The sequence below is a fragment of the Varanus komodoensis genome, unplaced genomic scaffold, assembly GCF_004798865.1.
Source record: "Varanus komodoensis strain SLA01 unplaced genomic scaffold, ASM479886v1 scaffold153, whole genome shotgun sequence".
Lineage (NCBI taxonomy): Eukaryota > Metazoa > Chordata > Lepidosauria > Squamata > Varanidae > Varanus > Varanus komodoensis.
The window spans coordinates 95,863-106,538 of record NW_025335445.1 but is presented as its reverse complement, the minus strand read 5'-3'; the positions used below and the strand labels follow the sequence as shown (position 1 = coordinate 106,538).

General features: G+C 63.6%; 2 protein-coding genes across 3 annotated transcripts in view; both read right to left on the bottom strand.

Annotated features, from left to right (window-relative positions):
* Positions 1 to 216: 216 nt before the first annotated feature.
* SERTAD1 (SERTA domain containing 1) lies at positions 217 to 3,618 on the bottom strand. 2 transcript variants are annotated; one of them, XM_044425395.1, is made up of 2 exons: positions 3,524 to 3,618; positions 217 to 1,745 (listed from the first exon to the last, which is right to left on the bottom strand). In XM_044425395.1, exon 2 carries the CDS (start codon positions 1,739 to 1,741, stop codon positions 1,013 to 1,015), a length of 729 nt encoding a protein of 242 aa, XP_044281330.1. In that variant the 5' UTR covers positions 1,742 to 1,745; positions 3,524 to 3,618; the 3' UTR covers positions 217 to 1,012. The 2 variants fall into 2 exon arrangements, with proteins under 2 accessions (XP_044281330.1, XP_044281331.1); XM_044425396.1 differs by having other exon boundaries at positions 217 to 1,742.
* A 1,310-nt stretch (positions 3,619 to 4,928) lies between these two features.
* Positions 4,929 to 10,676, bottom strand: part of LOC123021037 — a 7,562-nt gene continuing 1,814 nt past the window's right edge. Inside the window, exons 2-3 of the mRNA XM_044425410.1 lie at positions 10,343 to 10,592; positions 4,929 to 8,605 (exon numbers count right to left, since the gene is read on the bottom strand). Of these exons, the coding sequence (XP_044281345.1) occupies positions 7,708 to 8,605; positions 10,343 to 10,592 (1,148 nt within the window). The 3' untranslated portion in view covers positions 4,929 to 7,707. The remainder of the gene's footprint in view (positions 8,606 to 10,342; positions 10,593 to 10,676) is intronic.

Below are 10,676 nucleotides of genomic sequence, written 5' to 3'. Positions count from 1 at the left end.
TTCATTAATTAATTGATTTATTAGATTTATAGCCCTCCGTTTTCCTTTCAAGGAGCTCAAGGTGACTTACAAAGTCATTTTCCTCCTCCTCTCAATCTTACCCTCACAACAACCCTGTGAGGTAGGTTGGGCTGAGGGTCTGTGACTGAGCCAAAGTCCCCAGTGGGCTCCATGGCCAAACAGGGAGAGAACCTGGAGCTCCCAGAGCATCCCCCCCCCCCCCCGGCACTTGCACAAGCACACCTGCCCCTCCTTCCTTGCCTCCGCCGGGCTGCAGAGGACACAGGCCTGCTGCGCTGTGGGGAAGGCCGGGAGGCGGGGTGGACGCTCGCCCGAAGAAGACGCTTTGCAGTGACTGACACTCGGGTGAGGCTTCGGAGAAACGAGCAAAGAAACTCAACACAGACACATCCATTGACCATGCAGGGGAAGCCTCCAGCTGGAAGAGACTCTTTGTCCCGGAAGAGCCTTTCCCCTACAAAGCCATCGCCTGGTTCTGCCCTCTCAGGTCACCCATTTAGCCCGGCATCCCCCACATCCTGTTTCGTAGCAGGGACACGAAGGTGGCCACTGTCCTGTCCCACGGGATCGCCTCCCCAAGAAAGCTGGGAAATCCCCTTCCAAGAGGACAGACGGACTGCTAAGGGCACAGGAAAAGCCCTGCTGGATCAGAGCGAGGGTCCGCCTAGCCCAGCGCTCCGTATACATGGGGGCAAACCAGCTGCCCACAGGATCCTGCCAGCAGGATGGGGCAAGCCTTCCGCCTGCCCAGCTCCTCGGCGACCGGTGCAGGCAGGCAGGCAGGCAGGCAGGCCGGCCAGCCGCCTCTGGCCAAGGGCGACACACCCGTGAGAGAGGCAGCGGCTGCTCCATTGCGGGCAGCGCCGAGTGTGGCGCCACCAGCCTCCGTCTGCACATTCCCCGTCCATGGGAGGGGCACCCTGCCAGGGGTGCATGTGCTTGTCCCACCCAAGATTAGCCCCATCGACTCTCCGGCAGCCCCCCCGCCCCGTCACAGCTCCTGCGCCTCCATCAGTGTGTCCACCAGATGATCCAGTTCAGCCACCACTGGAAGCTCTGCCTCCAGGCTGGAGAAGACCTCCTTGAGGTTGGGAAGGGCGGTGGGTGACCACAGGTCACAGTTGTACATAGAGGCGTCGATGTCCTCGAAGGCGTCTTCCTCCAGCAGGAAGCATCCCGGGCCCAAGAGATCCAGGGGCTCGGAGGGGCATGCAGGGGGAGTCCGCTCAGGCTCTGGGCTGAGCATGCAGTCCTGGCCCCCCGCAGGCTGGGGAACGGAGGGATGCACGGGGCCCCCAAAGCCCTCCAGGCCACCCAAGTCCTCCAAAATGGTGGAGAAGACCGAGGCATCCATGTCAGAGAGCAAGAGCTGGTCCAGTTCGGCACTGAGGGGCGGTACCGGCAGCCTCCTGCAGGCATCCTGGAGGGTGCAGGCCAGGGGGTCCGGCGCCTGGGGCCCAGCGGCCGACCCGCCATCAGCCGGAGCGCCGTCCCAGCCCAGGGCAGGCTGGGGCACGGGGGCTGTGCCCAGCTGCATCTCGTCCTGCAGGCGTCGGAGCGTGTTGGTCACCAGCACCAGGTGCCGGAGGTTGGGATCGACACGCTGAAGACTCTGGTGCAGCTTGGAGACAGAGAGGCTGAGGAGAGAGCTGGAGGGTGCGGCCAGGGAGGGATCACCGTCATCCTCGCTTCGCTTCCGCTTCATGCCTTTGGCCAGCATCCTTCTGAGAGGAGAGGAGAGGAGAGGAGAGGAGAGGAGGAGAAACAGGGAGTCAGCTAGTTCCTGAGGCACAGCAAGGAAGTGGGCCAGCACAGGGCCCCTCCAGAAAACAAAAGCAGGATATGTGCAGGAAGCGGCGGGGAGGCCGGGCTGCAAAGGAAGAGCACAGGCTGGCAGCACCGAGCTGGGGGGAGGGCGTCCAGAAGCTGAAGGTGAGGATGGGCTGAGGTTAGCGCGAGATGCTCACAAGCAACAAGGCTGCCTCCCTCAGACACGCGCATAGCGGAAGAGAGGGCAGAAAGGGTGGTCTAGGTACGCAGCAAGGATGGAGAAAGGACAGCAGATGGTAAGGCAAGGTAGACGGGCCCATCCCTGCTTCAGCTCAGTCTTTCCCTGAGGGTTGGACCCTATGACCTCCCTGGCCAAGGGGAAGCCCAAGCTGAAGGGGCAGGACGGCAGACCAAGACTGGCAGGCAAATGGCTGAGGGGCGCCCGTTGCCCGGCACAAGCCTGAATCTCCAGGGTCCAGCGCACTGCATCCCAGCGCAATAATGGAGCTGGCAGAGGAGCGCTCAGTCCCACTGCCTGTTATCTTTGCGGATCGGGGGGAGGGGGGTGAGAAGCAACAGGTGAGCAGAGGAGGGCCAGCATCCCTGTCTTCAAATGGGAGGGCCCGGGGAACTACAGGCCACAGTCTGACCTCAGTCCCTGGAAAATTTGCAAGCAGTCTGCAAACACCATGAAGCAGTGCAGTGATGTCTAGAGCCCAACACTGGTTGCCAAGAATAGATCCTGCCAGAGTAATCGGGCCTCAGTTTTTGACTGGGCCACCACCCAGGTAGCCTGTGGGAATGGGGCGGACTTCAGCAGAGCGTGTGACAAAGTGCCCCATGATGCAAGCTAGCTCAGGGTGGGCTGGAGGGAGCCAGGATCGGGTGGGTCCACAGTTGGCTCCAGAGCTGGACTCCAAAGGTAGTCAAAGCTCCCACCAGCCCAGGTGCAGGACGCAGACTAGCGGGCTCAAGCTCCGGGAAGGCCGAGCAGTGAAACTTCTTGGCTGCTGGAGCGGCAGGGCAATGGATCCCGTGACCCGGGCAGGCGGTGGCTTCTGCCACGCTGCAGGCAGTGACGGGGCAGCTGCACCCCCTCTGTGAGGGGCGCTTTAACCGAGCGACTGGCCTCCTGGGCCACCGCCACCTCTGCTTTGCGCGGATCGCCGCCGCCTTGTCTTCCTGGGCAAAGCCAGCTCGCCCAAGGCCAGTTTCGACGGAGAGGCGCTGCCCTGCACCGTCTGTCAGGGGACCTGGGCGGCCGGGGCGCCTTCTGGCCAGAGACTCGGCTCCTCCCGCCCCGAAGGGCGACCCCGGACCCGGAGCAGCTGGGGAGGAAGGAAGAGGACGCAGCGCTTGCTCGCCTCGGCCGGGCCGCCGGGGTCTCCCGGCCCGAGGGGCTCGGAGGGGGCGAGAGGACGGGCCCACCGCGCCCGGGCCGCGCATCTCTCTCTCTCGCGCGCGCGCGCGCTCCCCGAGCCGGTTCGCGAGCCGCCCCCGCCTCCTCTGCAGGCAGCGCGCTCGCCTGCGCCCCCTTCCTCCCTCGGCTGGCAGGCAGGCAGGCAGGCGCGGAAGCGGATGGTGACTCACGCCGCCGCCGCCGCCGCCGCCCCGCCTGCCCGGGCGGACGAAGCCAGCCGCGGGCCGGCGGCCTCGAGGGAGCCCCGCCGCCAGCGACCCCGCGCGGAGCCCTCCCGACTCCGGGCCCCCGAGAGCCCCCTTATTTACATACCCAGCGCGACAGAGGCCAATCAGTGGGGCTGTGGAACGCTACGCGCAGCCAATCAGACGCGAGCATCCGGCCATCCGCTCTGCCGGATAGACTCTCCCCGCGTCTGCCGGCGGAAGGCCGCTTCGTGGTCTTGCGTGGGCGAGAAGGGGGGCCGCCGGCCAATGGGCGCCTCGCACGCGAGCCTCATCTGCATGGCGTGGGCGGTGGAGCGCCGTCGCGCCGCCTCTGTGGAGGAGGAGCGCGAGCGGAGCGGAGCGCCCGCCCTCCTCGCGCGTGATTGGCCGAGGCCGGCCGGCTCGGCGGGCGGGAGACCTTTCAGTCACGTGGCAGAAGAACCGCCCCCTCCCCCCCCGTCAGCTGAAGCGCGAACGATCCGCCGGGAAGGGGTCGAGCCGGTCGCCCGGCGCCTCGGCCGCACACGCGGAAGGCCCCGGAGAGGACTCTGCGCATTCCCGGGGCTTGGCGGCCGTTCCTGCCAGGCAGCCTCTGGGCCAGGGCTGGAGCTGCGAGTGTATTCATGGGCCGAAGCGTCGCCTGCCGCTGGTTTTCGATTTTCCTGCCGCATTTCTTTAAAGTTTAAAAAAAAGTCAAGCTGACCGAAAGCAGCTACAAATACATGACTTATAAACGCAATACAAACGTGGATTAAAAGCAGCACATTTGAAATTACATAGCCTCTCCTCTGAGGTTGCCAGATAGTGTCTCATTTTGATAATTTCGCCTAATCAAAGCTCACCGTAACTCTCGGGAGTTTAAGGAGCGGGCATTTTCTGCTCTGCTCTGCTCCGGGCAGGAAGGGAAGTTGGCCACCCCAAGCAGGATCGCTCATTCAACTCCAGGGCGATGCTCGTGACTGAAGGGAAATTCAGCTTGCAGCCAGAAATGACACTGAAACAGGCGCTCACCTGTGCAGCACCCAGCGATCTGCCCTCCGCACCTCTCAGGTGACTGCCGACAGGCCTCTTGTCCACAGAAGCCATTACCACTGAGACACGGGGTGGCAAAATTAAGAGGTGCTCTGCACATGCTCAGAGGCACTGCTCTTGCACCTACTGCGGAGTTGGGCTGTTAGAGTAGACCTAGCAGAGCCCGAAAGCCTTGTCTGGGTCTGTTGCCAATTCAGCTCCTGTGCAGCACTGGCACAGAAGTGGCCAGGCGCTTGCAGCGCCCCCCCCCCACACCCCCCAAGCAAATGTCCAAAGACAGCAGGCCTAACCTCTTCTCCAAAGAGGAAGGATTCATTATTGCAGCTGCCTCAGCTTAGCTGAGAGAAGCACAGCAAAAGCAGCAGGGCGGCAGGCGGCCATTCCTGGGAACCCCCCCCCCCCAATGGCATATGCCCTTCCAGGGGCCCAGGACAGGCAGGACTGGTGGGCGCGCACACACAGATCCCTGGATGCACAGAAACTGGACAGGCGAGTTTTAATTAGATATATTCAAATTCCAAGAAGAGCCTTTACAAAATCATCCTCTATGAAAACAATTTCCAGCAATATGAATCAGACTTCTCTAGCTCCCAGCCTACCCGGGGAGTTTGCACACAGGTACGCCGACAACAGAGGTGAGGCTCCGGGGAACCTCCGCAGAGCCTGCGGGCAGCCTGGCCACAGTCCGTGCGTGCAGGCGTCTCTCCGGGGCGATGGCGCCAGGGGCACATGGAGCGTATTGCTGGTGAGGAACTCTGTCCTGAAGATCCCGGCCCCTTGTCCTTCTGCTGCAAGATTTCAGACCCAACCCTGCTTGGAATGAAATGGGCCACTGACTGCATTGGCAGGACATTATGGCGGCTGTCGAAGGCCCAGGACCCGGTTCTTGAGAAGCTCGGGACCAGAGCGAGACACACATTCGGCAGCGGCGCCCGTACATCTTCTCATGAGAGGGCAAGGTAGGCGGGCGGCTGGAAGACCACAGGAGAAATTGGCCAGCTATTCCTCGGGCAGGAGCAAGTGTTGAGGCAGCCCCAGCGGTTTGCAGTATGTGCCTATGTTCTCCTGAGAAGCACGTGCTCCGGCTCCACTCTGCTCACATGATCGTAACGGGTGGAGGGCCGCTCTCTGTCTAGCAGCAGCCACAGAAGATGGGTTGCCCTTCCTTGACCGAGTCTACCGAGAGAGGACGCCTGTGCGGAACTGGAAACGGCTGGTTTCAGAAGCGGCCTGCTCCTTCATTCTTGGGACCCCTACCTGAGTGATTGTGGGTTCCAGTAAAAAGCGAGTCGTTTCCACCAGCTGGGGACTGCAAAGCCCGCGCTAGGAAAGCGGGCGATTCTTGATGAGCAAGGCAGCTTTGCACGTCGAATGAAGCCGGGACGTCTCATTGAGACCTCCTCGCGTGGGCCAGTGCAGCCCACGGCTCAGGGCCCCCTCACTACCGAGCACGCGGGCTGAGTGGCGCGCTGGACCCCGAGGTGCCAGCCCCCTCGGGCAGGGCAAGCAGCAGGGAGCTGCCTGGAGCACGGCTCGCTCCGCCCACCCAAGGCCGGGGGAGGCCAGCGCTCCCCGCAGAAGGCGCCTGCCGGGGCCCCCAGTGTGGCCACTGCTCCTCTGGGACGGTGGGGGCGCCTGCCTCGGTGATGCTCCGCTCAGCCCTCCCTTTTAACATACTCGGCAATAACTTATTACATAAACAGATTATTATTATTATTATTATTAACAAAACCTTTGGTTAGATAATACCACGTGTTGTTTTCTTCAAGTTTTAATCAAAGGCGGGTGCCTGCACTCTGGCCAATTCACGGACAGCTTCACCGGCACGGCTGCGGTGCAGGACGCGCGGCCACCGCTGCGATGCGGCCCCCAGCCCAGCGGGCTCGGCGGCAGCTCTGGAGGAAAGTGCTCTCCGGCCCCTCTGTCCGCGGCAGCAGCCTTGGGGTGCCTGCAGTGCGGAAACCCTGCATGAGGTGGGGCTGCTCTCTGGGCCCACCCAGGCACCGGGGCGGCACCGCAGGCCCTCGCGCCCGCCCAGCAGGCGCTCCAGCTCCGCTCGGAGGTGAAATGAAGAAGCGGTTCGGATTATACTTGGTGAAGCAGGACCAGCCAAAAATAATGACCGCAAGGCGCTGAACCGCAGAAAGGCACCGAAGACGAACATTCAGCAGGGCCTAGGCCAGGCTGGACACGCCGCCCTCTGGTGCAGCCCCTGCTGCTGACACTTGCTGCTGGGGGCGCAAGCGGCTGGCCATCAGAGGTCAGTGGAGGATGGCGGTGGTGGCCCTGGGCGTGGAACGGTGCCCTGGTCACGGCCCTGCCAATCACTTTGCCGCCGCCACTGCCACAATCCGGCAGCGCACCGGGGGGGGGGGTCCTGCAGGGCTGGAATGGGTCTCCCGAGTCCCCACATAAAGGAAGCGCTGCGTGGCAAGTTCAAGCTCTTCCAAGAGAAGGCTGAGGTGCACATCTCGGAGTTGGGCGTCTGCCACATTTTCCATTCCAGTGGCCCGGGAGGAGCACCTTCTTGGGAAGGAGAGGCTCTGCTCCGAAGGTGCGCCAGAGTGGTGCCATGTTTCCAGGGAAAATTCCCACGGTGGTCCCACCTTGCACAATAGCAGCAGCATCCGCTCTGGGCCCCTGGAGCACTCTTGGCAACGGGCCTTGCTCAGGGGCCATTTGCAGCCAGAAGACAATGGGGAGCCGGCCTGCCTGCGAACGCCCACAAGACGGCTGCCCCGTTGCTTGGGAGGTAGTTGAGATGCAGTTCCAGGGCTGATGGACTGAGCCAGCGCTTGCTTGGGAGGCAGCACCATGGTGGTTCTGAGGGCAGCGTGCTGGTCCGGCGCTGGCGAAACCTGCTCCACGCTGGTGGTGGCTCTTCCTGAAGAAACCGGCTTTGGCAGAGGGAGGCTCCTCCCTGGCAGAAGAGCCATTCCGCCCCCTCCTGGGGGTCAGGATTGTCCTGTCTGAGGCTCCATCCCACTGGAGACGCCATGGCATCGTTTCCCTGTGCAAGTTCTCTTCCCTTCTCCAGCAGACAGTAGCATATTGCACTTGTAGCAACTGAGGGTTCGCTCTCAGATTTGCATCCTTTCACGGATAAAAACACCAGTATTGAAAAAGTAAACTTCTTAAGTTATGATTGTAAAACTGTAAACAATCCTTTTCCTTTGGAAAGTCACATGGGGGGTCGTTGCCCTGTAAACATCAGCACCTGCAGCCCCTGGGAGACCCAGAGCGGCTGAGCAGGTTTCTTTAGAAGCTAAGCAGCAGCCCCCCAGAAAGGTCGCAGTCCCCGGAGCCTCGTGCAGCCTGGCTGGGAAAGAGCAGGGCCTCCGCCTGGGGGGCCTCGCACCCCGCCAGGCCGGGGCAGGCCATGCCGGGCCGCCCCTCGCTCGGCAAGGTGTGTGGGATGCTCTCAAACTCCGACGTATCAATGTCTGCGAACAGATCGTCCGGAGGCAGGTTGCTGAGGTAGCTGGAGGCGAAGCCCTCGAAGCTCCCAGCCACGGCACCACAGAGGAGCTCCCCTGGGAAGGAGGCATCCCAGGCGTGGCTGTCCTCAAAGGGCAAGCCCAGTGCACCACTGGCACTGCCCCGGGGGACCGCTGCGCTCGGGTGGGAGGCAGTGCCGGAGTCCTGCTGAAAGACCTCCCCGCAGAAGCTCTCATTTGCCGTGGGGAAGAATGGATCCAGAAGCAGATCGGCAAAGCCTCCGTCAGCAGCCTCCAGACAGGGGATGAGGACCACCGACGGTGCTCCAGGGCCGTTGTCCATGCCACTCCTTTTCAGGTGGTCCACCGCACACTGCAGCTTTTCCTCTGGGTCCCCCAGAGACGCCGCGCTCGCCGAGATGCTGCAGCCCGGCAGGGGACCCTCGCCAGTGTCGTGGGGAGGCGGACCCCTCTCAAGGAGCCACTGGGGGACCTCTTCGGGGGGGGCCTGGTTTAGAGGGGGGGCATCGTTCTCCTGGAGGCGCTTGATGGTGTTCTTGAGTAGCACAAACTTGTGGATCTCCTCGGCACACAGCGCGGGCGACACGAGGTACCTCCTGAGCGACGCGAGCAGGAGCGAGCGGCACGAGCACTCCTTGCCAGGGCTCCCTGCAGAGTCCTGGTCCCGCTCAAAGGTCTTGCGCTTCACCCCAATAGCCCTGCAGCAGCAAAGGACGGAGGAGACCGGTGACGCCCACTTCCCGACAGGTGTGCCTGTGCCACCGGGGGACAGGCTGGCCAAGACCTCCCAGGGGGTCCCGCGGCTGAGTGCCCGCCTGAGCCAGGTCCCCCCACTCCTGCTCTGACACTCAAACCACTGCACTTCACGGCCTTACTAGAAAAGACGATTACCAAGGTGGGTAGGGGAAAATGCACATTCTGGGGAAGACAGACATCCAGCACACCAAGGAAACATCCTGGCTGGCTTTTTTTCACCAGCTGAGATGGTTTTCCGCTTGCCGGAGGCTGGCGGCACAGGGGTGCAAATGTTCAAGGCCTGCCCCCCACCCCACCCCGCTGAAATGCATCAGTTCACCTCCCCACTTCATCCTGCTCTGTGAGCAGACCTGGCACAGGACAGGTGGCCATGGACACGCCAGGCAGAATTTCAGGGCCGGGAAAGGAAGGGCCTGCCGTGCGGAGGAAGCAGCCTCGGTCTTCAGCTCCTCTGAAGGAACTCCTCCCCCCACCCCCGGACACTCGCAGGTTCTGCAGGCAGGTGGCCCTGGGCTCTGCTCGCTGGGGTGCGGAGGACGTGCTGGAGGGCTGCAGCCTCCCCCAGTCAGCAATGCTGGACATGCCACAGGCAGGTGGGGGCAACTCCAGGGGGGGCACAGGACTCCATCAACTTATGGCCCTCCATGGGTGTTGGCCTACCAGCCCTGAGTCTGCATAGCCCACACCGAGGGATCATGGGGGTTGCAGGGCAAAACCTCTGGAGGGTCGCAATTTGTCCACCCCGAATTAGCCAGAGATCCGAGGAGCAGCGTTCTGCAGCACGGCTTCCACGGAGAAACGAGGGCAAGCTGCTTGGCCACGTCTGCACGGGGCCACCCAGCCTCAGACCACAGTGGCCGGGCACAGAGAGTGTGGCTCAGAAGTGACAGTGGGGCACTGCGATGCGGCGCTCGCCCTGGACGGCAGCTGATACATCTACAAACGCTTAAACAACTGTAAAATAAGAAGCCTGGGTGGATTAACTCCTGCTCCCCCCAGGCAGGCACGCACGCACTTCAGCTGCACTGGAAAACACGAGGGCTAGACTGCTCGTGAGGATGCTCGAGCAGGCTAGGACAGAGCCAGGCCTGAGGCAACGCTGCCCGCTCCTCCGAGACCAGCCAGCCCCGCGGCGGCACCTCCTGGCCAGCGACCCCACCCCTGCTCTCCGCAGCTTCTGGCCATGACTCACCCCCAGGCGACTCGCCTGCAAAAGAAGATCCCTCCCCCCTCCCGCTCCCCCCTCCAGGCAGGGAAGCGCGATCAAACTTGGGCAGCTCCACGGCCCAGGCGGGCGATCCTGCCCCGAGTTCTCGGGGCGCGGCTCCAACAGCGCTCCCGTGGCCCTGCCGGAGTGATGGGGCGGGGGCGGCAGGGGTCGTTCGGGAGACCTTAGCCCGAGGTGACCCCACCGCGGATCGCTGGCGCCACCGAGTCAGCGGTAAGTGAACCTCGCCGCGGGAACGGGGGGCTGCGCGAACAACCCCGAAGACCTGCGGGCGAGACTTCGCGGCCGTGAGGAGCAGCTCCAGGAAATCCGAGAGGAGTCCCTGCCCCGAGGGTGCCTCACTCCGGAATGCGCGAGCCAAGCCCTCCACGCCAGGCAGCGCCCCCCGCCCGCGCCAGGGGACTTACTCCCGAGGAGACTCGCCCCGCAGCACCGGGCGAGCGGGACTCACCTGAGCGGCCGCGGGGACTCCATCAGGCGGCCTCCGCCGGGCTGCGAGGCGAGCCCAGACCGCGCTGCCTGCGGCGCCCGCGAAGTCGCCTCTCTTCTGGCCGCCGAGCCGGACGCCTCCACAGCAGGAGCGGACGCTTGACGCTCATTGGCGGGCTCGGGGGAAGGGCCGTTCCCATTGGCGGAGCCTTCACCTGGCAAGCTCTCAGGTGCGGCGGCGAGGGGCGGGCGCTGGGGCCGCGCGGCGCGCCCTGGCCTCCAGGGGGCGCAGCGGCCTCTTCGCGCGGGGCTCCGGGCTCCCCGCGCCGACCGCGGCCCTCCTGGCTGGCCGCCGC

Excerpts from the sequence above, each read along its gene's own strand:
- SERTAD1 (XM_044425395.1), bottom strand. The coding sequence starts at position 1,741 with ATGCTGGCCAAAGGCATGAAGCGGAAGCGAAGCGAGGATGACGGTGAT.